Here is a 25,716-nt window from a genome sequence, read left to right as displayed (position 1 = left end):
ATGTTTTTACGATCATAATTTATTTTACTAAAAGAAGTTTTTTCTGATGTTACTTCTGTACTGACACTCTACATATGATCCTCTCTGGGATTTACAAAAAATTATTTAAAAAAGAGAAAATATCCAGTTCTCTGGGCGAAATACAGTGGCTTGCAAAAGTATTCGGCCCCTTGAACTTTCCCACATTTTGTCACATTACAGCCACAAACATGAATCAATTTTATTGGAATTCCAGGTGAAAGACCAACACAAAGTGCTGCACACGTGAGAAGTGGAAGGAAAATCAGACAATGATTCCAAACATTTTTTACAAATAAATAACTGCAAAGTGGGGTGTGCGTAATTATTCAGCCCCCTGTACCATGGAGAAGTAAGACAGTTCTGAAGGCTTCATCCTTCAGAACAATCATCCTGATACCAGCAAGCTATACAAAGTAGCCAGTAAGTGTATATACTAATATACTGTACCAACACAATTTTTGAGTCCAAGATTGTAACTTTACCACTTGTTACTAGTTTTTAAGAAGCAGCTACATTTGGCTCAAACAGAAAACCTCCACACATAAGGCAAACATTTCCCTGGGAGCAGATCTCACTCTCCGAGTTTCCTCTGCTGCATGAAAGGGGAAAACAAGTTCAGCAACAATGAGCTCTTTGCTTGAAAGGTCAGAGTGTGAGATATTCAGAAGGCAACGGTGAGAAACCTGAATAAACTGACTGGTGACTTAAATAGCTTCATACCTTTGGGAAATTTGAGTTGCTTTAGTCTTTAATGTTCTTTGTATTCCTCCTATTCCTGCCTTGTAGCAAAGAGGTTCTTCGTTTGAATCCCAGTTGAGGTTTCTGTATTGAGTTTGCATGTTCTAGGTTTCCCTCCACCTTCCTCTCACAGTTTGTTCTGGTGTGCTGGAACATTTCTTTAACTTGTATAATATATATTGTGTTTTTTAAATCACATTTTTGAGTCCTCGTAACGAATACACGAGATATACAAAAAAGTCTGCACTGAAAAACTATTTAAGCTCTGCAAACAACTCAGTGTTACACCCGCTCCAAAGGGAATCTGATTTTTGTTTATCAGAACAGTCTTTATAACCAACACTACTCATCAGTATCATGGGATATAGGTGCTGTGTTGCTGCACACAGTCTGCAAAAACTGTTTGCTGACTGCATTTTTATACCAAGATCATCTTCTAGCCATGACGCCTTCTGGGTTAAAATCATTTTCTAATCCTTTACGTTGAGTTGATCGGGTTGCCATGTTTTTCAAATTTTGTTGATTTAATTTAAGGCCCTTTTCATGTGTTAGTTCGTTTATTCTGCTCTGAATTAGTTGGTGAGAACGAGCTGCATTGTGTCACCATAAACTATGTGAGAATGTTTAGTCCGCTTATTGGTCAGATGTGTCTGGGAGAGGAGCAACAAAAGTAACATTAGGTTGTGGGTTTTGACCAAGTGGACAACATGGATAATATACATTAATTTTACAGCTAGGCTGTACTCCTGGTGGTGTACTCTGCAAAGCATGCGCAGCCAGCAGAAGGCTTTTAGCTCCAACTTACACCTGTAAATGAAACGCTCTGGAGTTCAGTTGTTTTGCGATCACCGTGCTCACATCTGCATAAACGAACTGCACAAAGGGGGACATGAAGCAGGGTTCGATTTAAACAGAATAAACACTGTTGGTGTGAAAACACCCAGTCCAGCTTCTTCTGGGTGATCCAAGGTATCCAATGGAGGGTAATTATGGTGATCTTAATGACTATGAGATGCAGGTGAAATCTCTTGGGATTATTGTGTCCCAAAAGTCATATATTCGATTGTAGTTACCTGGGTTTATTCCTTGCAGCTGCAGTGGACGTCGCTGTTAAACAAATTGCTGACCAGAGAGACGCTGATCCATCGAGTAGAATAACTACATTCAGTTTACTTTTAGTGTTTACAGGTGCCAATTAATAAGTTTTTTTTTATATTGTACAGCATAGAAAGGATGTTTCTGTGAATTCTGTGACATGAAGTCGTAAGTGCCAGTGAAATAGCAGCACTAATGTGAATCAATGCCAGGGGCCTCTTAGCTTTAATGATCTTCCTTAAGTAACAAGGTAAAAAATGGCCCTCTCCCTCTGGATTTTGAAGATGGTTCATCTAAAAAAGTACCTCAAACAAATCCAGGAATTCATGGGACCAGTGGGGAATTGTGTTTAAAAAGAAAACAGTCCTGTTAACATTCCCGCCTTGTCTTCCTCTGGCAGTTTCCACTGTGTACATTCCAGTAATTCTGTGTCTTCCATCTGCTGATACTGTATGAATGATCATACTGCACCTCCACCCCGGGTTTGGAAGCATTGTTTAAACACATTGTATAATATGAATTCTAGCTTTTTCTCATTTGGCTTAATTTATTCAGAAAAGACTAAGTGACACATATAAATCCCAGATTCTGCTTCTTTTAAGTATGAACTCCAAAGCAGACTGACTCAACTAAAACAAAACAAGACAACAAAAAACAACCAAACAGAGAAGTTATAAGTTCAGTTAAACCCAGGTAACAGGTTTGGCATTAGGGTTTAAGCCCATTCTGACTGTTGGAATACTAAAGTTCATGGAAGTGTAAAAATGACAAAATAAGGATCTATTGTGGTGTATTTTGGCTTTATGGACCATTCTAACTAAAGTTTACATTACAGCAAAAATGTGTAAACTTTCTACCCAATTTGTTTTCAATTCTGTCTGAAAAACCTAAAAATATATGTTTTGTCTCGCAAACATTTCCATTATTTAATGAAAATCCGGGTAGTGGAAAGTTGCAGGAAGCTCTGTCCATGGGAGACTTCTTTAAGTCCAAAATACATCAAAATGTTTTGCGTGATTTCTCCAGAAATACACCGTTTCTGTTCTTTTTTAATTGTTTGATTTTTGAACAAATATTAAAAATGACTAATTGTCTATTTCTTTGCTTTGCACTTGATGACCTGTACCATTAGCACCCAGCAGTCTACAGACCGTGTTTGCATGTTTAAGGATTTGTATTCTTACATGCAAGATCTGAAAAACACCAACATGGGTTATGAGTTATCATTTTAAATACTGCCTGACACACATTACCCTGAGGGTATCTCATAAGTAATTACATGGTCTGATGTACTATCTACCCTGTCACCACATCTGAACCCAGTCAAACAGGGGAGAATTTGGATTGATGTGTTACACACTCAACTCCACAACCATCAAATCTTTTGGAAGACTGATACAGATCCATCTTTCCAGAGACTTGGAAAATCAATGCCAGGGTACATTGAAGCAGTTCTGAGAGAATCTGGCAGGCCAACGCTCGCTAAGACACTTCAACTTAAAGTAAGCAGTCAAGGACACAGCAAGTAACCTGTGTGTACATCATGTCGTTATGTTACAGTCTGTGGCTGCATGTAGCTGTTACACATGTGCAAAACAGAAATGGAAAATTAAGAGTACTGTATCACTCTTTTTAAATATTTGCTAAAAAAAAATGCAACAACCCAAATGTGATCAACTGAAAGTGTATCATGCTATTATCCCATCCTATCCAATCTGTCCAAGTAATACAAGAAAATGGATGATGACATATTCAAATAAATTCCATTGGATTCATTTTGTTAATTAATTAGATACAAAAGTCAGTATGAACCAAGATCACGTTAGTAACCTTTGTCTTATGCAATGTTTCCCTGAATTTATACAACAAAATAAGTGAACCTAACAACGCTCAGTGCGAAGGCTACTAAAATGAAAAACCTACCTGAGTTAGCTGGACCTGTCTTGCCAGTAACACCACTGACTTAATGGGCCAATTATTCAATTAGCAAGGATGCAGCCAGTCTGACTTCAACGGAAAACTGCTCCACATTTAGTTCATCTTATTGACAGCTGAAGAACTCATTTGGGAAACCAACTAAGGCAGCCATTATAATAGCCTTTCTAAAACCAGAAAGACTGGAAGTGTATTTTTTCTGAACTGAACTTTGGGCACTTAAACTTCACAAAGAAATTGTTGCATCATGGGTTCTCAAACACTCAAAAGTCGGCTCAAACATGTCTGAAAGCATTTTAGGCATCAACATTTTGATAATGGTTAAAGTCTGTAATCGTCACACATTCACCAGGGCCGGGTGCTCCTGTATTCCTGCTTCTGCTTCACCCACTGGGCAGTGTAGCAGTGCACCCCCACAGCCCATGACCTGTCTTCAACTCTGTCACTCTCCCACAACAGAGGTCTCTGGTTGCCTGCTGGAAGCTGTGAACTGTCCAGAACCTTCATCTCCTCTTCAGAACGACGGGATTCAGGATCTGCGCCCAGGTGTGTTTCTCTCCTGTCTAAAGAGGTAGTGCTGCTTATCCAGTCCTTCTTGGATGTAGAGAGAGGTGGAAGCAAGACCGGCCAGTTCCTGTGTGAACGGGGAGTTGGTAAAAAGGTAAAAGTAAGGGCAGATATGAAACTGAACATTGCTCTTATCCGATTTCTTCATATCTATGGTTGTGTGTGAGGGCTGCTGCCACTCTGCTACCCACATGATGATTATATGTCACACTGTCTCATCAGCTACTCTTGTTATTGTGTTATTTGAGGAAGACAACTTTAACACTGCACCCACAATGTGAAATATCTGTACAACTTTGCTCAAAGCTGCTGAAAGCTCTGGTCGTCTGCGCGTAGATTCTTATAGTCCATTAAGGAATTGAAGAGGCTCAGAAAGTCTTCAGATCTTTTTCCCTCATCATACTGATTATTGTGTTGCCAACAATAATCAGATGTAGCATTTAATCCATGTGTCACCATGAATTTAATATTACATCAATAAGCTAATAGGAAAGTCTGGAGATGTGGTTGCATATCTGGTGCATAAAACATGTTCTGAGCATTTTAGAGAAACGGTCCATCATAGTCATCCATCTGCTGGGATGTAATTCCAATTTAGGCATTTTTGTAATTGTGACAACATTTTGAGGTGTTTCAACCCCACATCTGCACACTAAACCTCCTCATTTTCTTTTTTAATGCCTGCTAACCTCTAAAACAATCGGTGGATCAATGTGTGAATACCTGTTTTGTTGTGAGTGAATACTGTATCCCAATGTGTATGACTGATCCCCTACTGCTCTCAGACCTGAGGTGGCACATGGTGCTAACATGTGAGGAAAGGGAACAGATGAATAATAAAAAATAAAAAGGAGAAATTGATGAAACACAGTTTTCCATAAAAAGAATATTTCTTATAATCTGCATTTTTGCTTTAGCAACAACATGACTGCGCTGACTTAACAACAGTGGCCCAATGCTCAGTGCTCTGAGAGCAAACATTCATAATAATGAAAGAAACATTTTACATGTAGACTGTCTAACACTTCAAAACCCAGTTGTGTGTTATGTCTGACAACCACAACTGGGTCAGTGTTTTAATCAGAGCTTAAGATAAATTTAAACCCAAGTGATCCCTAGCATATTCATGGACACAGTAACTGTGATGAACATGCTCCTCTGCAGTGTGGGGTGGTTCTCGTAAGAGCCAATTTGCTTTACTTAAAGAACCCAGTAACTTTCTTACAAGGATTACCTCTCAAGTGGATACATTCTAAGTGTTGACTACATGAACATAGTAACAACAGTGTACAAACCTGTGATCAAAGGAAACTGACTTCTCTGATGAATCTACTATATATGAAATACATTTCAGTTTCATTTTTCCCAAACAATAGAAAGGAATAAATAAAAGTCATTTAGTAATCAAGGTGTACGTCCAAACTTCGAAGCAGTCTTTTATCTGCCATAGTCTTCAATCAATATTTTGCAATGCTAAAAAAAGTTCAGCCCAGCGTATCATACTGGACATCGTGATCAGAGTGCATTGGATTAGAGTTTGTGGCTATCAGTCAGTGGCTGATGAGTTACGATTATCCTGTCACACAACCACATTTCCAGAGAGGTTGGCTAAATAAGAACAGAAACCAGTGATTTGCTAAATATTTACATTTTCTATTTATTGAAATAAAAAATAAAAATAAAATAAAATAAAATAATAAAATAATAAAAAATTGGATAAAAAAAAAAAATGTTGACAAAATTTTAAATGTAAAATGTAATACCTGCAACAAAAACAAAAACTGGGCCAGGTACAGATTTAACACTAAGCTAGATTATGTATTCGTTTAACAACATCAAAACATTTGGGATGCGTGAAAGTGTTATTGTTGTTATTGCGTTTATATTGTTTTCATATAAACATTGTATAGAATGTACATTAAATTAATGTACAATTTACATGAATTTACATCCAAGCATGATGTGGTTTTTAACTGCCATCAGCACCTCTACAAAACCTCACCTGGAGAGCATGTGTGCAGCAGTCCAACAGCTCTGGTGTCCATGTGTCGACTGTACAAGTTGCATCTCGCAACTAGACCCTGTTGACTACTGGAGAAGTAGCAGAAGCCAGCAAGGATGATGAGAAGAAAATCAAATAAGATAGAGAGCAAGGCAGAGAAAGGAGAGAAGACAGGCACATGTTTGGATGGAAGAAAGAAAAAAGAAAAAAAGAAATAAATGACATAATTACACAACTCAAAATATAACAAACAGAAAAAATGCATGGTATACTGTTGAAATAAAACACACAAAAAAAGAAGAATGGAAATAAGACTCCGGAATAAAAGTCGCAGCCTTAATTTACAATATCCTGTTTAAGTATCATTTCTGTGTGTGACAAAATGCGATTTCACAAGAGCAGTTTTGTGGCAGGTTGTTTAATGAGTTCTAAAAAAGTCAAGCAGATAAGACACGGCCATCAAGCTCCAGTCTGTCGTGCTGATAACAAGAAGGCCAAAAGGAGTTTGTTCTCTCCTCATTTGAGTTGAATAACTATTCTAGCAACAACAGACTCCCCATTCATAAGACAAAAACAGGCTATTTATTGAGCTAAGACACATCAGCCATTCCTTTGAAGGGAAGGAACAGGCTGGTCAATGAAAGCCTAGCTGAGATCTATTAAGGGAACTATTGATGACAGAAAGACGAGCCAGAATCAATCAGAGGGACAAAATAAATGGAGCACAATGGGTAACGAAAAAAGGGGAAAGAGAAGAGAAAGAAGGAGAGAATGAAAGGAGTCGGTCAGCAAAATAATTACAAATTACAGGAAAACTCGAGCCACTAATCACTACAGTGAGAGATCTGGACCTTGTTCTACTCAGAACAACAGTATCTGACTAGTTTTTATGATCTGCTGGTCTTAGTGGCCACTTTAACCATGCATTCAAGAGTACACATACAATTTATATAACTTTACACAACTATTAGTGCTATTAACATACCACGTACACTTATTTATTATATTCATATTATATATATATGACCCATTTATGTATAAAGCACCTATAACAGTGTTGTATCTACACAGAACTGACAAAAACAGACAAATGTGAATAAAACAACAGAACAACAGATTCACAGATAAAACAGCATTTATTAGCATTTTTGAGGCCATTTATTAAACTAGCCTAAAAAACTACCTACAGCAGATGAACAGTATCTGAAAGTTGGAACCTGAAAGAGGAATTTGGCCTTTTAATTGCACCATCTATGTAAACCTCATCAGAAATTGTCTCAGCAGCGACTAACCTAAAAACAGCTGGCCAAGCTGGAGGTGGCAGAGGTGAAGATGTTAAGATTTTCATTGGCAGAGACCAGAATGAACAGGATTAAATATTAGTATATCAGAGCGGATTGGAGAAAAGGTTAGAGAGGTTGAGACGATTTGGGCATGTTCAGAGGACGGACAGTGGACATACTGGACAAAGGATGTTGAAAATAGAGCCGCTAGGCAGGAGGAAAATAGGAAGACTTTAGAGGAAGTCTATGAATTTAGTCAAGGATGGCGTGCACAGGGTTCATGTGACAGAAAAAGATGCTAGTGTTAGGATGACATAAAGGCAGTCCATGTAAACAACTGACTGTGGGAATGACAACGGTGTAATCCTGCTTCGTCTAAACCGGGCACCCTCTACACAGGTGGAACAACATTTGCAGATTGTCTGCTAAGTGTTCTTCTCACAGATCCAGCTTTTCTTTGTTACTGAGGCTGAAACTGTGGGCAAATTTCATTTGCAGTAACTGACCTTGACATGATGTTAAGATGTGTAAAATATAGATTTCCATAATGGAGTTGCAGGTGAATTTTACAGAAAGAAGTGCGTTACTTCTTACCTGGTGCGTCTTGCTCTGCAGCGATCGCTGAGAGGTGACTGTGGGCTCTGGTTCCTGTTGCAACCAGGGGAAGAAGTTGGAGTGACTCGAGGGGGTGCCCTGCTGGGGGAGCATCCCACGCTGAGGGATTTGGACCACTGGGAGGCTACCGAGCGCTGGGGGGAGTGGGGAGGAGCAAACGGCCAAGGAAGACTCTTCTGCTCCTGGCGAACAGCTAGACAGAAAAAAAATATGTACATACTAATAGCACTAATTGAGAGCATCATATTTTACAGGCTCTTTTACAAACTTTGGAAAGTCATAAAAGAAGCCTTGCTCCTTGGCTACAAATATCAGCTTACAGAGATTCAAGGTTCTTGAATTTGCACTTTTAGCTGGTTCATCTTCTACCCATAGCCATCATTATGTGTAAGACTGGAGACTAACATTTATATTTTCAACTGATAATCATATCACAATGCAGTTCAAGCCATGGTAAGGAGTAACACAAAGTTACAAGGAAGTTAAGTAACAAAATGTATTATTTTTAGACAAGTAATGTGTAATACATTACTTTTTTGAGTGTCAACGCTAACATGCTATAACCTACAATTTACTCTGCATTTGCTGAGTTAGTGTATAAGATTTTTATTGGTATTACGTGTTCTGGTCTATAGAGGAAGATCAGCTCCAGTCCATTCTTCAATGTTCAGACTTACCATAAAAGGATTTGTGGAAGCTTTTTTCCAGCACATTTTTGTTTATTTCCACAGTTTATATCAGTGTTACCGACAAGGGAAACAAGTGCTTTCTTATGACCGTATACTTGGAATAGAGTCTTAATGTTTAATGTCAACACTTGGTTATGGCAAAGTGGCACTATGTGACTGTTTACCTTCTCTCTCCATTAAAGAGTAAGGCTTGATCTCTCCGTCTGGCTTTTTTGGGGGAACCTTTCTCAACTGGGCCGCTGCAGAGGAGAACAAACTCAGAGCAGAGGCAGAAGAGGAACATCAGTCGATCACCCCACCCGTCTCCTTACAGCACAGCCCCACATACTGTCCTTCATAAGCTCTGTATGGAAGACCAAAACTGTCTATATTATAAATAACACATTGATTTCATAAGAGCCAAGTTTCAGGAGTAGTTAGTCATTATGAGAAGTGAAGACATGCTTCATCAAAAACCTGTCCATTATGTGTCCAACCATTCTTTCTTTATTCATACTGCACCCCCCCCCCCTCCAAACAGCTGGGCGCGACCCCCACTTTGGGAACCACAGCCTTACAGGTCCCTCTTCTGTAATATGCTGACATATATTACATGTATCCATGGCATACATAACACTTGTGCTAAGCAGTTTGCAGTTACATTTCTAAACAGGTGAACTTTAGACTGCAGTGCATATGCATGATACATCAGACAAATCTGATGCTGTAAACTAGCTGATTCTTATGACTGACTGGTCAGTGGGTGACTCTAAAAAAAAATACCAAAAATGGAAAAGTGAGTTGGAATGTTAAAAGGTAGGAAAACTACCTTTTAATTTATGTAACTTTTTTTTAAATTAATATTACATAATAATTTAATGGCATTTTGATTTATTCATTTAGTCAGACAGTTGTGCTCCTCCATACATTTAAACAATGTTTCCTCTGAAAGAACTATTTCTACTTTATCTTACAAGATAGTGTTGTGTCTGTGAAAGGGAGGATCCACTGTCAAACAGAATTCATATATTGGTGCTGACAAAACCAGCAGCTCAGACGAGTGAAATATTCTCTCTAAAAATCAATGCAGACTGTTCCTGACATGATTGTTTTGGACGTCAATAAATATATAAAATTTATATACAGTGGAACCCCGACTTACGAAATTAATTCGTTCCAGAGGGTCTTTCGTAAGTCAAAATTTTTGTCGAAGCACCTTTTTCCATCGCCTTTTGAGTGAGGCGATGCTGGCTGAAGACGAAGTTCTTGGTGGAGGCTGAAGAAAGCATACGTAGGCATGCATACATATGTACGTGTACATGTACATAACATTATGGAATTTAATTCTAAACTTTAAAACTAAAACTTACATTTACGTTAATTAATGCATGTACGTACACTGTGCAATGATAATTATTTAACATTTTTTTAAACTCGCTCATATTTATGCCTTATGCCGGCCCCATTATGAATCAACGATAGGCTACTTGCAAAAGAAAAGCACATGAAATAGCGCACTGCAACAACAATACGTCTTTCACGTGGAACAGCGAAACGCATTTTGCAAACGGATTTTGTTACACGGGCATTTTGTTGTACCGCAGGCAAAAATATTGCCGTTAAGTGCCTTCGTAACTTGAATTTTTCGTTAAATGGGGTCTTCGTAAGCCGGGGTTCCACTGTATTTGATTCAGCCAGGCAAAGTCTTGTTTTTGTTCTGTTACCTGAGCAGTCTGAGTTAGCCAGAATCCAATATTTAAATTTTGTTTTTTATTTGCAAGTCTGTTTTTAGCCTGCTCATGCTGTTTTAACTATAAAGACAATTCTTTCAGGTACCTTTGGCACAAAAAGAGCACATCTCTGGTTGAAAGGATTGGTAGCCTCTGTATAAGACTCGTCATAATAACAACAAGACATTTTATACATTCACTTCTTTATAATCACTTTGTGCCCAATTTTTATGTAAATCACAACATGTTAGCTTTTGTATAATTTTCCAATGCTCATCTAAACGGAGTGGCACGCGGTGGAAAAACATGGTTTCCTTGGATTCAGCTAATCCTGAAACCTATATTCACGTTTGTGTCAGTTTATTAATTCCTTTGAGTGTCATATGCTGGGCATACAAATGCAGCTTAAGGAAGGTAATGTATTAGTGGTTCTGTGCTATCAACTTCTATGTCAAAGACTATTAATTAAATTTGGTAATTTGAGGCAGATGAGCGTCAACTATCAACAGGGGGCACAATGGAATGTAAATACAAAACTATGTTACTACCATGAAGCTCAAAAAGGTCAAAAGTGTTTCTTAAAATGATTTTTGCTTGGCATCTCGTCCTGTTCTACACTATAAAGCCATCCTAATGATGTCAGAGGTAAACAAAATGCAGTACAAAGAGGCTACCAATCTTCCTAACCATGATCTTACTGCTCGCAGTCATTACAATAATGTAGTCATACAACACACTTTAGCTGTTTTTAACAAAGTGACACATTGGAGGTTCAGGAAACAAGCAGGTATCAAGTGGTCTGTGGAGTTTAGGAGTGATATACAGGGTGTGGATTTCTCTCTGCAGTTCTCTGAAACCCAGGAATGTAGGTTCAATATATGACATGATACATCACACATGCCATATACTGTACCAATGTAGCAAGGAGATAAAGTAGGGGAAATAATGATTTAATCCCCTGTTGAATTTGTAAGTTTGCTCACTTACAAAAAAATGAACAGTCTCTAAATATTATAGAAATTTCACTTTAATGTAGAAAGAAATGATATCAAGCAAAAAAAGCACAGCTGCCCACAGAATCAGTTTCTTCCATTCAAACTTCTCCACCACCAGCAACACCAAGGAGCTGTCAAAGGATGTCAGGGACAAGACCGTAGACCTGCACAAGGTTGGAATGGTAGATCATAATCAAGAGGTTTGGTGAGAAGGTGACAGCTGTTGGTATGAGCTCAGTCATACCAACATCAATCTCAGTCTGCTCCTATTTTGGAACTCCATGCAGGATGATTGTAAGCTAATGAAGTCCAAAACTCCACAGCAGGCGCTTGTTAATGATCTGAAAGCAGTTTGGAGCACAGTCACCAAAAACACAATTCGTAAAACACTACGCCCTAATGGACTGAACTCTTGCTGCACCCGCAAGGGTGCCTGCCACAAGAAGGCGCACATACAGGTCTGTCTTAAGTTTGCCAGTGAACATCTAAATGACTCAGAGAAGGCTTGAGATAAAGTACTATCATCAGGAGCCAAAGCTGATTTCTCTGGCATTAACTCGACCCGCCATGCTTGAAGGAAGAATATGACTTAAAGAACACCATCCCCACAGTCAAGCATGGAAGAGAAAATATTATGCTTTGGGGCTGTTTTTCTGCAATGGAACAATTTTACCACATACTGCAAAATCTAGGACAAAAAAACCTTCTCCCAGACAGAACACTAATTCTGTCATTGTCACTGTCAAGTCATTGTCTCAGCATGCTAACGAAACAAAACATAAGTTCCCCTGTTCCAAGAAGAAGTAGAGCACATTCAGATAATGCCTAGTGAAACTCCAGACTTCGGTTTTATAGAAAATCTGTGGAAGGAGCTGTCAAGTGGCAGCAAAAAACTTTCTGTAAAGAGGAGTGGGCCAAAATGTGTGCAAACCTGGTGACCAACTACAAGAAATGCCTTACCGCTGTGCTCGCAAACAAGGGATTCTCCACCAAGTAATAAATCAAGTTTAGCTTGGAAATCCAATACTTTTTTCACTCAATGGCCTAAAAATTAATTTTCTCTTGTGTAATTTTTCTGTATTTTTGGTTGATCTTCAGTCTCTCCGTCAGATTGTGAATCTACCATTAAGACTGTTCATTTCTTTGTAAATGAGCAAACCTAAAAGTTCATTAGGGGATTAAATGATTATTTTCCTCACTGTATTTACACTGATGGGAAAGCTAACCTGAAACGTAAGCACTGACGTGTGAAGTTATACTAATTATGGGACGGAGGAATGGGACCAAGATGTATGAGGGGGAAAAAAAAGAAAGAACAGTCCTTACAAAAAGCTGTACACCCTCTCATCCCTCAGAGGAGAAGAGGTTGACCCTGGGAGAGTTTGATGAAACAAAATATTTTGGAACTGGAATAAAAGCACTGCAGCACTCTTTTTGGGTTGAGTGCCACGTTTAAACTTGCATATCTAAAGGTTCTTATATACTTCATTGTAAAAGGAAAGCTGACAGCCAAGCAATTCTATATCAGTGGAGAACCAATTCCAGCAGTCTTAGAGAAGCCCATAAAGAGCCTGGGACGGTGGTATAATGCAGACCTCAATGATACGTGGCAACTAGAACAACTAAGGCAGAACTTGGCTGATGACCTCAAGCGGATTAACAACACTGCACTCCCAGGGAAACTGAAGCTCTGGTGCTTCCAGTTTGGGTTATTACCCAGACTACTGTGGCCGCTGACAATGTACGAGGTCTCACTCAATCATGCCAATCGACTAGAGAGGCTAGTGAGCTCCTACGTTAAGAATTGGCTTGGACTTCCCAAATGCCTCAGCAGCGTTGGACTCTACAGCGACGGGATACTGTCATTGCCTATCCCTAGCCTGGTTGAGGAGGCTTGAGATCTCACTCACGGACTCCCGGGACCCCATAGTGAGAGGCACTGCTCCCACCCTAGCAACGGGGAGGAAGTGGACCCCAGCCACATCTGTGCTACAGGCGAAATCTGCTCTTCGGCATCGTGACGTGGTGGGTCACGTCCAACAGGGCAGAGTAGGATTTGATCTTGGCGCAGTAACACCTCGGTGGCAACAGGCATCTGTAACCGAATGTCGAAAAATAGTGGTGGAGGAGGTGCGTCAACAGGAGGAAACAGCCAGGCATGCCAGAGCCGTGGCACTGGCCAAACGGGTTGCTGGGTGAATTGGGAGAGTGTGGAAAAGAGGAAACTCTTATGGAGTGAAATCTGGGGCATGGAGTCTAATAGACCAAGTTTAATCATCCGAGCAACATATGATGTGCTACCTTCCCCAATAAATCTGCAGCAGTGGTTTGGAAAGGACCCATCCTGCCCCCTTTGTACAGTCCCAGCAACACTCAAGCACATCTTGGTTGGTCTAGCCTTACTCAGGGCTGATAAATATGGAGACACAACCAGGTCCTCAGGTGTCTAGCAGAGAAAGTTGTGTGCAAAAGAAAATCCATCAAAGCTCAACCTTTCACGAACCAAGAGGAGCGTCAGTTTTCATCAACATTTGTCTGGGAAGGAGACAAGCCGAGGACAAGCCCCTCAACCCCAGACCTGGGCCCGCTGAAGGTTGCTAGGGATTGGCAGATGCAAGTGGACTTGGATCAGAGGCTAATTTTTCCCACAGAGATCGTAACAACAACTTTGCGAACAGACCTCGTCCTTTAGTCTAACCCCCCAAAACTTGCGTACATCACTGAGCTGACGGTACCATGGGAGGAAGCAATTGAGGAAGTGTTTGAGCGTAAGAAACTGCGGTATGCCAACTTGGCAGCTGAGGCAGAGGACAGAGGCTGGAAGATCAAGGTGCGCCCGGTGGAAGTGGGGTGCAGGGTCTTTGTTGCCAGCACAACAGCAAAGCTGCTTAGAGAGATTAGGATCAGAGGACAGGCGCAACGGCAGGCTATAAGAGAACTAGCCAACACTGCTGAGAGGACCAGTCACTGGCTATGGCTAAAAAGGGCTGACATCACTTGGGCAGCTAAGGCAGTCAGCTAACCGCGAGAGAAAAGAAATATTCCGCTCTTCTCCCCTCTACTCTTCTTCCCTTTTCTGGGAGACAGTGGGGAGGTAGAGCGTACAGCCCGATCCGGCGGGGAGGTGTGGGAAGCCAGATCAGGCGCCACCTTCTGGCTCTCCTCTCTCCTATCTTGTCCCTTTTGTCTCTATCACCTTTTCTATCCCTTTGAAGATGTTAGGCTCCATAAATGCTGAAGAGGTAAGTATTATTTCTCAGTTGCAGTGAATAGATAAAAAATAAACTGTAGGAAACTAAACAGAAGAAAGAAGAAGAGAAAGAAAGTTAACATAAACCAGTGACACACTCCAGGGCCTGATCAACCCTGGCAGGGCCTCCTTGGATGAGGGTGTCTAGTGATAATGGCCGAAACACCCGATGAATCAAAGGTCCACTACTGGCGATGTGTCCCAAATTTTAAAATGATAAACTAGATCAGATCTCTAATCCCGAAACCTAACCAAGGAAAGAAAATGGCAGATTAGCCTGGGTAAAAGACCGAAAGTTGAGGCACACAACGATGCGTGCTGCTGACAAAGTTTCTGGGCTGCCTTTCCTCATAACAGCCATCACTCAAGAGTCTCTCCATCTAAAGCAATGCATTATCAGGGACTGTAACATCTAGTCCTTTTTACTGAATCATTGATGCATGCTCAATCATCCAGGTAAGGAAATCCCCAGAAGCTGATTATGTTCATCTGTACGTAGCATTTCCATAGGAGAAATGTTTCATTACTCATCCAAGTGACTTCTTCAACCGCAGCTGATTGGGGAAACCTGCAGTCAGTGGTGCTAGTTTCAGTCATTATGCAAATGCTGTTTAAGGTTGGAGAAACCTGCAGTCAGGTGAGATTGATGAAGACACTTGGATGAGCGACGAAATGATTCCCCCACTGGAAACGCTTATATAGTGTGCTTCTATTCTACCTGAGCACCCAAAGCACTCTATGCAGCTTCTCTTGTTCATCTGTTCACACAAGCACATATTCATACATCAATCGATGAATCACAAAACAAGTTGGGGTTAGTATTTTGTCTAAGAATATTTGGCACACAGAGTGGGGCAGTCAGGGATTGAACCACCAACCTTCCAATTAGTAGATGACCTGCTCTACCCACTGAATCTACTGCAGGTGGCTTTTTTTCTTCCACAAAGACACATGTGACAAAAGTTTGTGTGTTTACTTTGTGTCTAAGCACCTGTTTACTTTAAAACTACTAGATGTAGCGTGTTAAGTATTATATAACTGAACTCATACTGTTCTTGTACTGAACCACCAGTTTTGATTAACATATCCAGAAATATCAAGAATGCTAAGAAAACACAGGCTTCACCAGTAAGAATTTCATTTTTGGAGCTGCTTGTTGGGAGACACCTTATAACTTATGTTAACACAAAGCAGATATAATTTAATAATCCCTTGCAGAACCACAGCAATGGGATCAAAGTGGCAAAAAAGTTACCTGCTCTGTTGAGGAAGAAGCCTTCAAAAACCACAAAGTTATTGACCTGGACAGAATAATAAGAAAACAGATCACTAAAATTTCTTATGAAGTTAACTAGGTAAGTAGATAACCATCTGTGTCCTGATAGCCCCTGCATTTCCAGTCTTAATGGTGTGTCCACCAATAACATCCCTACACTGTAACCTATGATGTAACCTGATATGCAACTCCTGAGAAAAGTAATTGCAGGTCAGGTTGACACAATTGGCAACAATTTTGAATGGGTTGGTCAGCACTGTCAATTCCTCCTGTGCATTTCCAGCTACTTTTTCAACGCAGTTTTATAATTTATCAGTAAGAGAATAACAATCACAGTCTCAGTGTAAGGAATAATAATGATAGCATCAATATAAGGACTCACAAATGTCAGAAAATTCCTGGTGAGAGATGAAACTACCTGAATGAGGGAATGCACAAAAAAGTGGAAAAACTAGAGGGACAAATAGGTTTGCTCCCAAAAAACTGATCACATCAACAAGCAAGAAGCTAGGAAGGAATTTTTTTTCTGTCTGTTGGCTGCATATGAAACTTTGGGAGATGACCCAATGATACTATACCAGCAAAAATGCGGGCAGCAATGTCCGCCACTTACAGTTACGTTATAGTCTCTAAAAGGTCTAAATCAGGCCTTTGTAATTTCCTCATTTGAAATTACAACTCATCTCATAAGTAGTCTTTTGGGATCCAAGTGTGTAACTAGTGTTGTCTAGCTTATATTCTGTATACATCTTTTAGGTCCATCTCACTGTGTTCCTTCTGATATCAGTGCATGCACAGGTGTCACCACTTTTCAAATCAGGGATTTCCTGATTTTTTTTTAATGTTTAGGAAGATTGAGAGTAGTAATTAGTTGATAATGTCAATTTCTATGAATGGAATCCAGTATAGAAACTCTTGTTTGATCTTTGGCATGAAACGGCAAAACTAAATTTCATTAAAAACACATGAAAAGCAGGCTGATAACTCCCCCTTTGTCAGATGAGTTACATGTATATTTTTACTGGAACCCTACTGTTTAAATTCAAGTAATGCAACTACTGTAAGGTGATATAATTTTGACTAATTTGAATTGTACATTGGATGTTTTTGTCTTGTGCTGGCACTGTTTTTCTTATTTTGGTCCCTTCTCTTCTCAGTCAGTTTCTTATCTAAATTTACCTTGTCCTAAGATGTAAAGCTATTAACTGATTATATTATATAAACAGGGGGTACCCTGTCTTCCCAGAAATTCCACTACAGATAAACTTGTAAACAACCATTTATTTTACAATAGAGAAGTAGCAGTATTAAAAATAGCCAAAATTGAAGAGAAAGAGGAGGGAGCAAGATTAGCCTAATTATAGCCATGATAACAAGCGAAGCCCCACTAAAAGTCAAATGAAAAACTACAGGGTTTTCTTTTGCTCTCCAGAGGTAATAAAGATTTGCTTTAAAAAGTGTAATGACTGTGTGAAGTGCAGCCCGTACCTGAGGAACACTCTGCGTGAGGCAGTAATGCTTTGCCAGGAAAGACAGGAATTTAGGTGAAGGCCTGTCATAAGCCATCAGCACTGGCTCTAAATTCTTGTGCTACAGGTGGGTGATGGAGAAAGACAGAGAAACAAAAACATGCAATTACCAATAAACACACACAGTAATGACCTGCAATACTAGTGTCATCATTTTAGGTACCACTATCATATCATTCCAGTTTTTAGCTCTTTTTGTGAAAGGTCTGATGTTTCAGATGATTTCAGGGATTCCTAAAGTATTCTCTACCTGTAGCATGAAGTTAAATAGCTCAAGCCCATAGCCATTTCGCTGCAGGTTCTCTGCTATGTAAAAATCCAAAACACAGAGTGGTTCTGCCTCTACGTGCACACCCTGCCGGTCCTGTGGAGGAAATATAGCAAGCATACCTGAAAAGCCTTTCAGAAAGTCAAATACAGATCACAGCAAGGCCGAAAGGAAAGAATTTAAAAGGAAATTTAAAAAAATATAAGTGACTCACCAGCAAAAATAACTTCTTGTAGCCAACCTTCAGAAATCCCACAACCACACCACGTCCCCTGTAGTTAGGAGACAGGAATAGGGGTTAGTTTGACTTGGCAATGAGTAATACAAATATCTACTGAGGTGAGCTCCTGTGATATGCATTAAAAACAGTGTCTTTTATGTCTCAATACTACAGTACATGATTTGTTATTTCAACATGACTCATCTGACCAGGTCCCGCTGGAAAACACCAACTCAGTCAATCCAGAGAGAAACAGAGAAGCTGAATAATAAGTGAAAGCTGAGGAAGGGATATGAGATGTACCCGCTGTGCTCTCCATCCTTAAGAAGATAGAGCTGATGCTTCTGGGTCTGCAGCTTGGAAGCACTTGTTATAGGTGCTGTGAGCTGTTGGGCCTGAGGGAAAAAAGAATGGGAATTCTTAAAAATAGAAACAGATGTCGTTGGATTTTGTCAGTTGAGCTGACACCATTCTTTGCAGACATCAATGTCAAAGTTCAAGTTGAAAGCTATACATACACACTACCAGTCAAACATTTTGAAACACCTATTCATTTAACCAGGCTCGGAGGGGGGGGGGGCATCTGCCTTGACCGGTAGGATTCAGGGTCACCTGATCCATCCACCTGAACTTTAGCAAAAAGTTTTAAGCCTAATCTTAAAAGTAGAAATAGTGTCTGTCTCCCAAAACCCAAAGTGAAAGCTGGTTCCACAGAGGAGGGGCCTGAAAACTGAAGGTTCTGCCTAACAGTTTACTTTTAAATACTATTAGGACCACAGGTAATCCTGTAGTCAGACAGCGAAGTGCTCTAATTGGGTTATATGGTACTATAAAGTCATTAAGATAAGATGGGGTCTGATTATCTTGTATGTGAGGAGGAGGAGGAGGAGGATGATTTTGAATTCAATTAATTTATGTATTTATTGGAACTTTTTCAGCGTCACTCCAAGATGGGACATTTCTGATTTCAGAGATATTGCACAAATCAAAGAAAGCAGTCCTACATATTTGTTTAATATGTGGATTGAAGGACATATCCAGGTCAAAAATGACTCACAGTGTTACTGGAGGCCAAAGTAATGCCATCGAGAATAAGTATCTGGTTAGATACCATATTTCTAGGAATTTTAGGGACAAATACAATAACTTCAGATTTATCTGAATATAGAAGCAAAAAGTTAGTGGTCATCCAGGTCTTTATATCTTCACGACATTCCTGCAGTTTAACTAATTGGTGTGTGTTTACTGGCTTCATGGACAGATAGAGCTGGGTGCCATCTGCATAGCAGTGTAAATGTATGCTATGTCTTCTAATGATGCTGCCTAAGGGAAGCATGTATAATGTAAACAGAATTGGTCCTAGCACTGAACCCTGTGGAACTCCATAATTAACCTCAGTGTGTGAAGAGGACTCTCCATTTACATGCACAAACTGGAGTCTATTAGAAAGATATGATACAAACCACTGCAGCGCAGTACCTGTAATACCTACAGCATGTTCTAATCGCTCTAATAGGATATTATGGTCGACAGTATCGAACGCTGCACTGAGGTCTAGCAGGACAAGCACAGAGATGAGTCCACTGTCAGAGGCCATAAGAAGATCATTTGTAACCTTCACTAAAGCGGTTTCTGTGCTGTGATAAGCTCTGAAACCTGACTGAAACTCTTCAAATAAACCATTCCTCTGCAGATGATCTGTTAGCTGTTTGACAACTACTCTTTCAAGGATTTTTGATATGAAAGGAAGGTTGGAGATTGGTCTATAATTAGCTAAGACTGCTGGGTCTAGAGATGCTTTTTGAGTAAAGGTTTAACTACAGCCAGCTTGAAGGCCTGTGGTACATAGCCGATTATTAGAGATAGGTTGATCATATTTAAGATTAAAGCATTAATTAATGGCAGGACTTCTTTGAGCAGTTTTGTAGGAATGGGGTCTAAAAGACACGTTGATGGTTCGGCAGAGGCATTTACTGAAGTTAGCTCATAAAGATCGATTGGAGAAAAAGAGTCTAAATAAATATCAGTGGTACTGAAAGTAGCTGTAGATAATGCTACAGCTGTGAGATGATTATGAGCATTTTTTTCTCTAGTGGTTAAAACTGTATTTGTGAAGAAATTCATCAAGTCATTAATAGTTAACATTAAAAGGATGGTTGGCTCAACGGTGCTCTGACTTTTTGTCAGCCTGGCTACAGTGCAGTAGAGAAACCTGGGGTTGTTCTTATTTTCTTCTATGTGTTTGTCTAGTCTCGTCTAACTCTAACCCTCAAAGAGTTTCCCAGTCTTGTTCTCTAAAACCTAAAAAATTATGGATTTCATCAACTGGTCCTGTAATGGAATTGACACTCTGCTAGGCTTGGGAGAGCCCAATTGTCCTGCGGAGACGTTTGCTGCCGGATACTCGATGGTCGGTTGCGTCGTGTGTCTGGCGACACTCTCGATGGAGGACAATGAACAACATCTACCAATTTGGAACCATGATAACAGAGTTCGGGCTGATTGGAGCTGGCTTGGACCTGGTTTATCGAAGAACAGGAAGCGGCTACAGCTGTTCAAGATCCCATAAGGCTGGCCGACATGATAGACGATTGGCTGCGAGTACTCAGACTGTGTTTTGAACGCAATATGGATAAGATCTTGGAGAAGAACAACGGGAATTGAGAGAACTGGTAACCAGTGATGGACATTAGACCAACTGTAAAAATTGGATGTACGGTCGGCAAGGTCTGTCATCTCAGTTGTGGGCAACTGCAACTGACAAATAAAGGCTATCTCATCTAGGGGTGGGTTTTTATAATCGATTTATCGATTAAAATCGATTCTGGCTTGGATAACGTAAAATCGATTCATTAAAATCCTGAATCGATTTTTTAATATTAATTTATTTTGCCCGAAATGCCAGAATCTCAGGTGAAAGATCACAAAATTTCAACAACCACCAAACAGCTAAGACAGTAAATGAGAGCAGGAACACGGCTTCTGCACAAAGACGTAAACACACAGCGCGGACCCGCGGATCAGAATCAGTGAGATGTCGCCTTTCTCAGCTGACGGTCGGGGCTGAAAGCCGACAGCTCGCTGATTCTGATCCGCGGGTCCGCGCTGTGTGTTCACGCCCTTTTTGCGCTGATCATATGGCTGTTAGTTTTATCTCTCTCCAAACAATATTGACCGAACCAGCAGCAAAAGAAGATCCAAACTACGCTTCACATAAACATCGTCATGAATTCCCTCTGACTTTTGCTGACTTTTCAGGATAAAAATCACACTTCATGCACAGCTCTCTCTCTCTCTCTTTTCTGCATTATTCGCTTGCTTGTTACGCACAAGTCTACCGTTGTTTACAGGCTGTCGGCCGACGTTTTTTTTTTCCCCTTTTACTTACTTCCGAAAAGTAAACCTAATTTCTGCCATTCAATATTGAACAAATTTAAACTTTTTAAAATTAAGCAAAATGCAAAACGCTTAGCCGTGTCTCTAATAAAACCGCTGTAACTTCAGAGGTAATGTTCATGTGTTGATTAATGGTTTTCTTTCGTTTTTGATGTACTGCAGATTATTTTTATAAAATCCCAGGCCAGGAAAATCACCTTCATGTTTTTCTGTGTTTTATCTTCAGCTACTTTGACACAAAGGCCTCTGCTGTGATGCTCACACCTTTGATAAAGTCTTGCGTGTGTCAGCTTCCTTTTAATAGATACAAAAATATGTAAATGTACTGATCTGAATTATAATATTTCTGACTGTCAAAATTTCCCAGATTCAAATCGAATCGAATCGAATTAAATCGAATCGTGGATCGAATCGATTCGGGACCTTGTGAATCGGAATTGAATCGATTCTAGAAATCAGTGACGATACCCAGCCCTAGTCTCATCATCATCTCATCTCATCTACAGTGATGAAATTTACTCCCCACTACTGTGTAATCATTATTGTCAATTATTATTATTATTATTATTATTATCATCATCAATAATTGTTATTAGGAAAACATCAGACAAGAGAGGCTTTTTGGGAAACACTGTTAAATGTTCAGTTTCTATGCCATGTGTTAAAGCAAGATCCAGAGTGTGATTAAAGTGTTGGGTGGGTTCTTTCACATTTTGAAAGAAGCCAGTTGAGTCCAATAACAGATTAAATGTCAAGGCTTTCCTTTGGATGTTAAAATCACCTGCAATAATCATTTTATCCGAGAGGAGTACTAAATCGGATAAAAAGTCTGCGAAATCAGACAGAAACTCCGTGTAAGGCCCAGGAGGACAATGGTTTATAACAAATAAGACTGTTTTTTTGAGTTGTCCAGCTAGGGTGGACAAGGCTAAGCATCCGGCTTTCGAATCAATTAAATCTTGGTCTTTGGTTGATTAATGGTGTGGAAGTTTGCTGCGGCCTCTGCTTCAAGAATGCTGATAGTTAGTATGACTCAGTGTTGATTCATTTAAACTAAATGTCCAAAGACAACATCAAAACAAAAAGAAGGAAACAGAAAATTGCGCAAAAACAAAAACAAAAAAACAAAAAAAAAACATAAAATCATCTTTGAAGATCTGTGAAAATCACAAAATCAATTTCAGGAACATACCTATTATGTAATAATACATAAAGTCTTGGAATAACATTCACATTTTTATAACTCCCCAAATTTTGCATTAGAGAACAATTTCAACTAATTTAAAGAGAAAATTTCTGTCATACCATTCCAGTGGTGGATGCTTAGATTTAAATTACATGTCAGCATACCAGCAAGCCAACCCTCTAAGCCAAATACTGAAGCTTCACACTTCTTTCCCTATTGTATCATGTCAAAATGAGCAGATCTGCTTCCAAAGATGCTCATATCTGACACAGACACTGCCTCTTACCCCCATTTGCTCTACAAACCTTCTGTTTGGGCAGCCAGTCAGATGGAAGCTGTCCTAAAGGGACTGTTGGCCTTAACAAAAAACAAAATACAGGAGCTAAACAAAGGATGAACTATGTGGCCATAATGGAGATTATTGTGAAAAGTGAATCAAAGCAGCAAAGCGAAACTACTTTAGTGGGTAAAAGAATGAAACTATCTAGTTAGACATTACCATATTTATTCCCTTTTAAGAGCCACATAAGACAAGAGAGAGTGCATAAAAAAAGACCACTGACAGCAGACACAATGTGAGTTGGGTGTCAACTAAGTATGCAAGTGAGGCATTCGGATTCCAATTCCTGCTGCTACTCATCCTTAGTAAACAAAATATGTACAATGGACAATGCACAGCTATAACGGATGGAAGAATGATCAGTCCTTACAGTGTATGCGAATGATGGGTGCTTTCAACAAAATAATACTTGCAGTCATCCAGCAAAATTCATACTGGACTTGCTTTAAAACACTTAAGTAAAATGATGATATTGTGACCAAAACTGCATAATTACAATTCCATTAAATATATGAGGGCGTGAACTGGGTTATTGTTCTTGATTGGAAATGGGAGCTTCTCTAATCCATCTGCTTGCGCTTACCTGAATCTGATCTGAAATATAGAGTCAATAACACACAGACTGGCTGAAACAAACATTACAGCAGAATGCTTTTTCTGTATTAATACACTCATTATCTGCTATTGAGTGACATAAGTGAATTTAGTGTTTCAGTTAACAGTCACATAAGATTATTTCATGTCCCAACTGAACTGGAAAACACAGCTCAAGAAATACTGAAGGTAACATAAATAGCAATATTTCGATGTCACCAATCAACTGTGCATTGTGATTTTGACCTGGACATGTCAGGCGATACACTGCGATGTTACTTCAGTAGACAGTGTACACACTAACATAAAAGTTTGACTTGTGGGTTGACTTGTTTAGAAGATGATAGTGTAAAGAAATTCATAAAGAGCTGACATTAGCTTGTTCTAAAAATAAAAAAAGGAAAGCAACTGTTCAGTGCAGTCTGAATCCTGAGCTTTTGACTAAAAGGAAAATAGTAACATACATATGGCAGATAATAAAAATAGCAGAATATTCCCTTTTGACATGTGTCTTTACACAGAAAAGTAAGCGGACTACACAGACTCACCTTTGCTGAGGCCCTCCCAAGTTCATCAATAACTGTGGCTATGTGAGCTTGAAGATCTGGCCTGCAAAGAAATCGCAGAGCAGAATATTATTAGATAAGAGGCTCATTTTCACTTTTTATATTCCAGACACTCTACCTCTTTCTCACAGTACATCTAAATGCAGGATACCAGATGGCCCACAGGCATGATAAAAGTCTGTTTCCCTGCCTAAACAGGCCACTTCTGTTCATTCATGTTTATTTTTTCAAAAAAAAAAAAAGGGGGCAGTGTCCCTGGCTCCTTGCTTTTTCACATAGGGCCAGGTAGATCAGCCCAAGAGGTCACAGATTTGTCATTTATGTTCTATTTGCATTATACATGGTTCTGCTTACAGTTGAGGTCAGAAGTTTACATACATCCATTATAGGCATGTCATGATGTAGAATGTGACTTGTAGTCTGAAGACATCTGACTGGTCAAAAAGAGCAGTCATTAAGACCAGTCACATCCTGGCAAGCTTAAGCCTTAGTGCACCTTGTGTGGGGCACACTGCTGAACAACTAAGCAATTTCCTGTCATCTGACAGTGATAGTTTCCCAAATACTTGTACTTATGTGCAATTGTTTGACTTGGTGATCTCAGAATCTGCAGTTGTTTAGACATGGCTCCAACAGATCTTCCCAACTTGTGTAAATCTACAATTCTTTCTTCTTTACTGAGATCCCTGGGGTCCGAGTGCTGTCAATCAAATCTTTCTTATGGAGGAAAAGTGGGACTCAATCATGATCACCAATGAAAAGTCAATAAGCCTTGGCCGTGTAAACGTAAAAAGATATTGTAGCACCACATTAGAATATTTAAGTAAGTTTAAGTACATATTTGAGCCTGTATGTATATTTTTGGTATTGTGCTATGTAAGCCTGAATTGAAAACCTGAACTGAACCGAGTGTCTGACTGTAAAATACTATCAAAAGGATTCGAAAACCTTTGAAACTTGCCTTCCTGCAGATTTGCGGCCTGCAACCAAGGTCTGGTCCAAGACAGAGATCCTCTCGGAGAATAATTGGTTTATGTCAAAAGGAAACTCCATAGTAAAAACTGGCAAGGCAGCTATGATGTTATCAAACTGGCTAAAGCTAGCTAACGGTGCACTGCACGGCCACTCTCCTACTGTCTAACGAAGATAGCTTGTTAGTGCAAAGGCATCAGAGCTCACTGATAATAGCCCCAGAACAACGCTTCGAAATTGCACTCACAGAATTTGAGAGATACTACATATTGCTCTAATAGTTTCAAATACAAACACTTGCTATATACATGGTGACTGCAGCTCTATTGTGTCTGTATGACTACGGCTCAGTCACTCCCTGGCAACATGAACCGTAATATCTGTAAAAGACGTTGTTGTCAATCTGATGTACACACACTGAGCTCATTTAAGCCGAAAAAACGTCTTTGAAGATTCCCAAGAAAAGGTGA

At 39.6% G+C, this 25,716-nt stretch overlaps 1 protein-coding gene across 13 annotated transcripts; it reads right to left on the bottom strand.

Moving 5' to 3' along the window:
* Window positions 1-1,972: 1,972 nt before the first annotated feature.
* Window positions 1,973-25,616, bottom strand: atat1 (alpha tubulin acetyltransferase 1). Of its 13 annotated transcripts, XM_040002602.1 has the most exons (13): window positions 25,236-25,616; window positions 24,257-24,317; window positions 18,496-18,587; window positions 18,187-18,244; window positions 17,955-18,068; window positions 17,664-17,765; window positions 16,155-16,200; window positions 12,976-13,021; window positions 9,110-9,184; window positions 8,236-8,449; window positions 6,359-6,444; window positions 5,080-5,161; window positions 4,204-4,423 (listed from the first exon to the last, which is right to left on the bottom strand). In XM_040002602.1, exons 1-13 carry the CDS (start codon window positions 25,325-25,327, stop codon window positions 4,319-4,321), a joined length of 1,173 nt encoding a protein of 390 aa, XP_039858536.1. In that variant the 5' UTR covers window positions 25,328-25,616; the 3' UTR covers window positions 4,204-4,318. The 13 variants fall into 13 exon arrangements, 11 of the variants coding, with proteins under 11 accessions (XP_039858534.1, XP_039858532.1, XP_039858533.1 ...); XM_040002600.1 differs by lacking the exon at window positions 5,080-5,161 and having other exon boundaries at window positions 1,973-4,423; window positions 25,236-25,615; XM_040002598.1 differs by lacking the exon at window positions 12,976-13,021 and having other exon boundaries at window positions 1,973-4,423; window positions 6,359-6,447; window positions 25,236-25,615.
* Between the last annotated feature and the right edge of the window lie 100 nt (window positions 25,617-25,716).

The sequence above is a fragment of the Simochromis diagramma genome, unplaced genomic scaffold (genome assembly GCF_900408965.1).
Source record: "Simochromis diagramma unplaced genomic scaffold, fSimDia1.1 OVJJ01000449.1, whole genome shotgun sequence".
Taxonomy (NCBI): Eukaryota; Metazoa; Chordata; class Actinopteri; order Cichliformes; family Cichlidae; genus Simochromis; species Simochromis diagramma.
Note: the sequence above shows the minus strand (reverse complement) of the source record. Positions and strands in the feature narration are given on the sequence as shown.

Excerpts from the sequence above, each read along its gene's own strand:
- atat1 (XM_040002598.1), bottom strand. The coding sequence starts at position 25,327 with ATGGAGTTTCCTTTTGACATAAACCAATTATTCTCCGAGAGGATCTCT. Across the intron at positions 5,162-6,358 it reads GCTGCACACATGCTCTCCAG|CACCATGTGCCACCTCAGGT; the intron begins GTGAGGTTTTGT and ends CTCACATGTTAG. Across the intron at positions 4,424-5,079 it reads ATTCACTCACAACAAAACAG|GAACTGGCCGGTCTTGCTTC; the intron begins GTATTCACACAT and ends CCGTTCACACAG.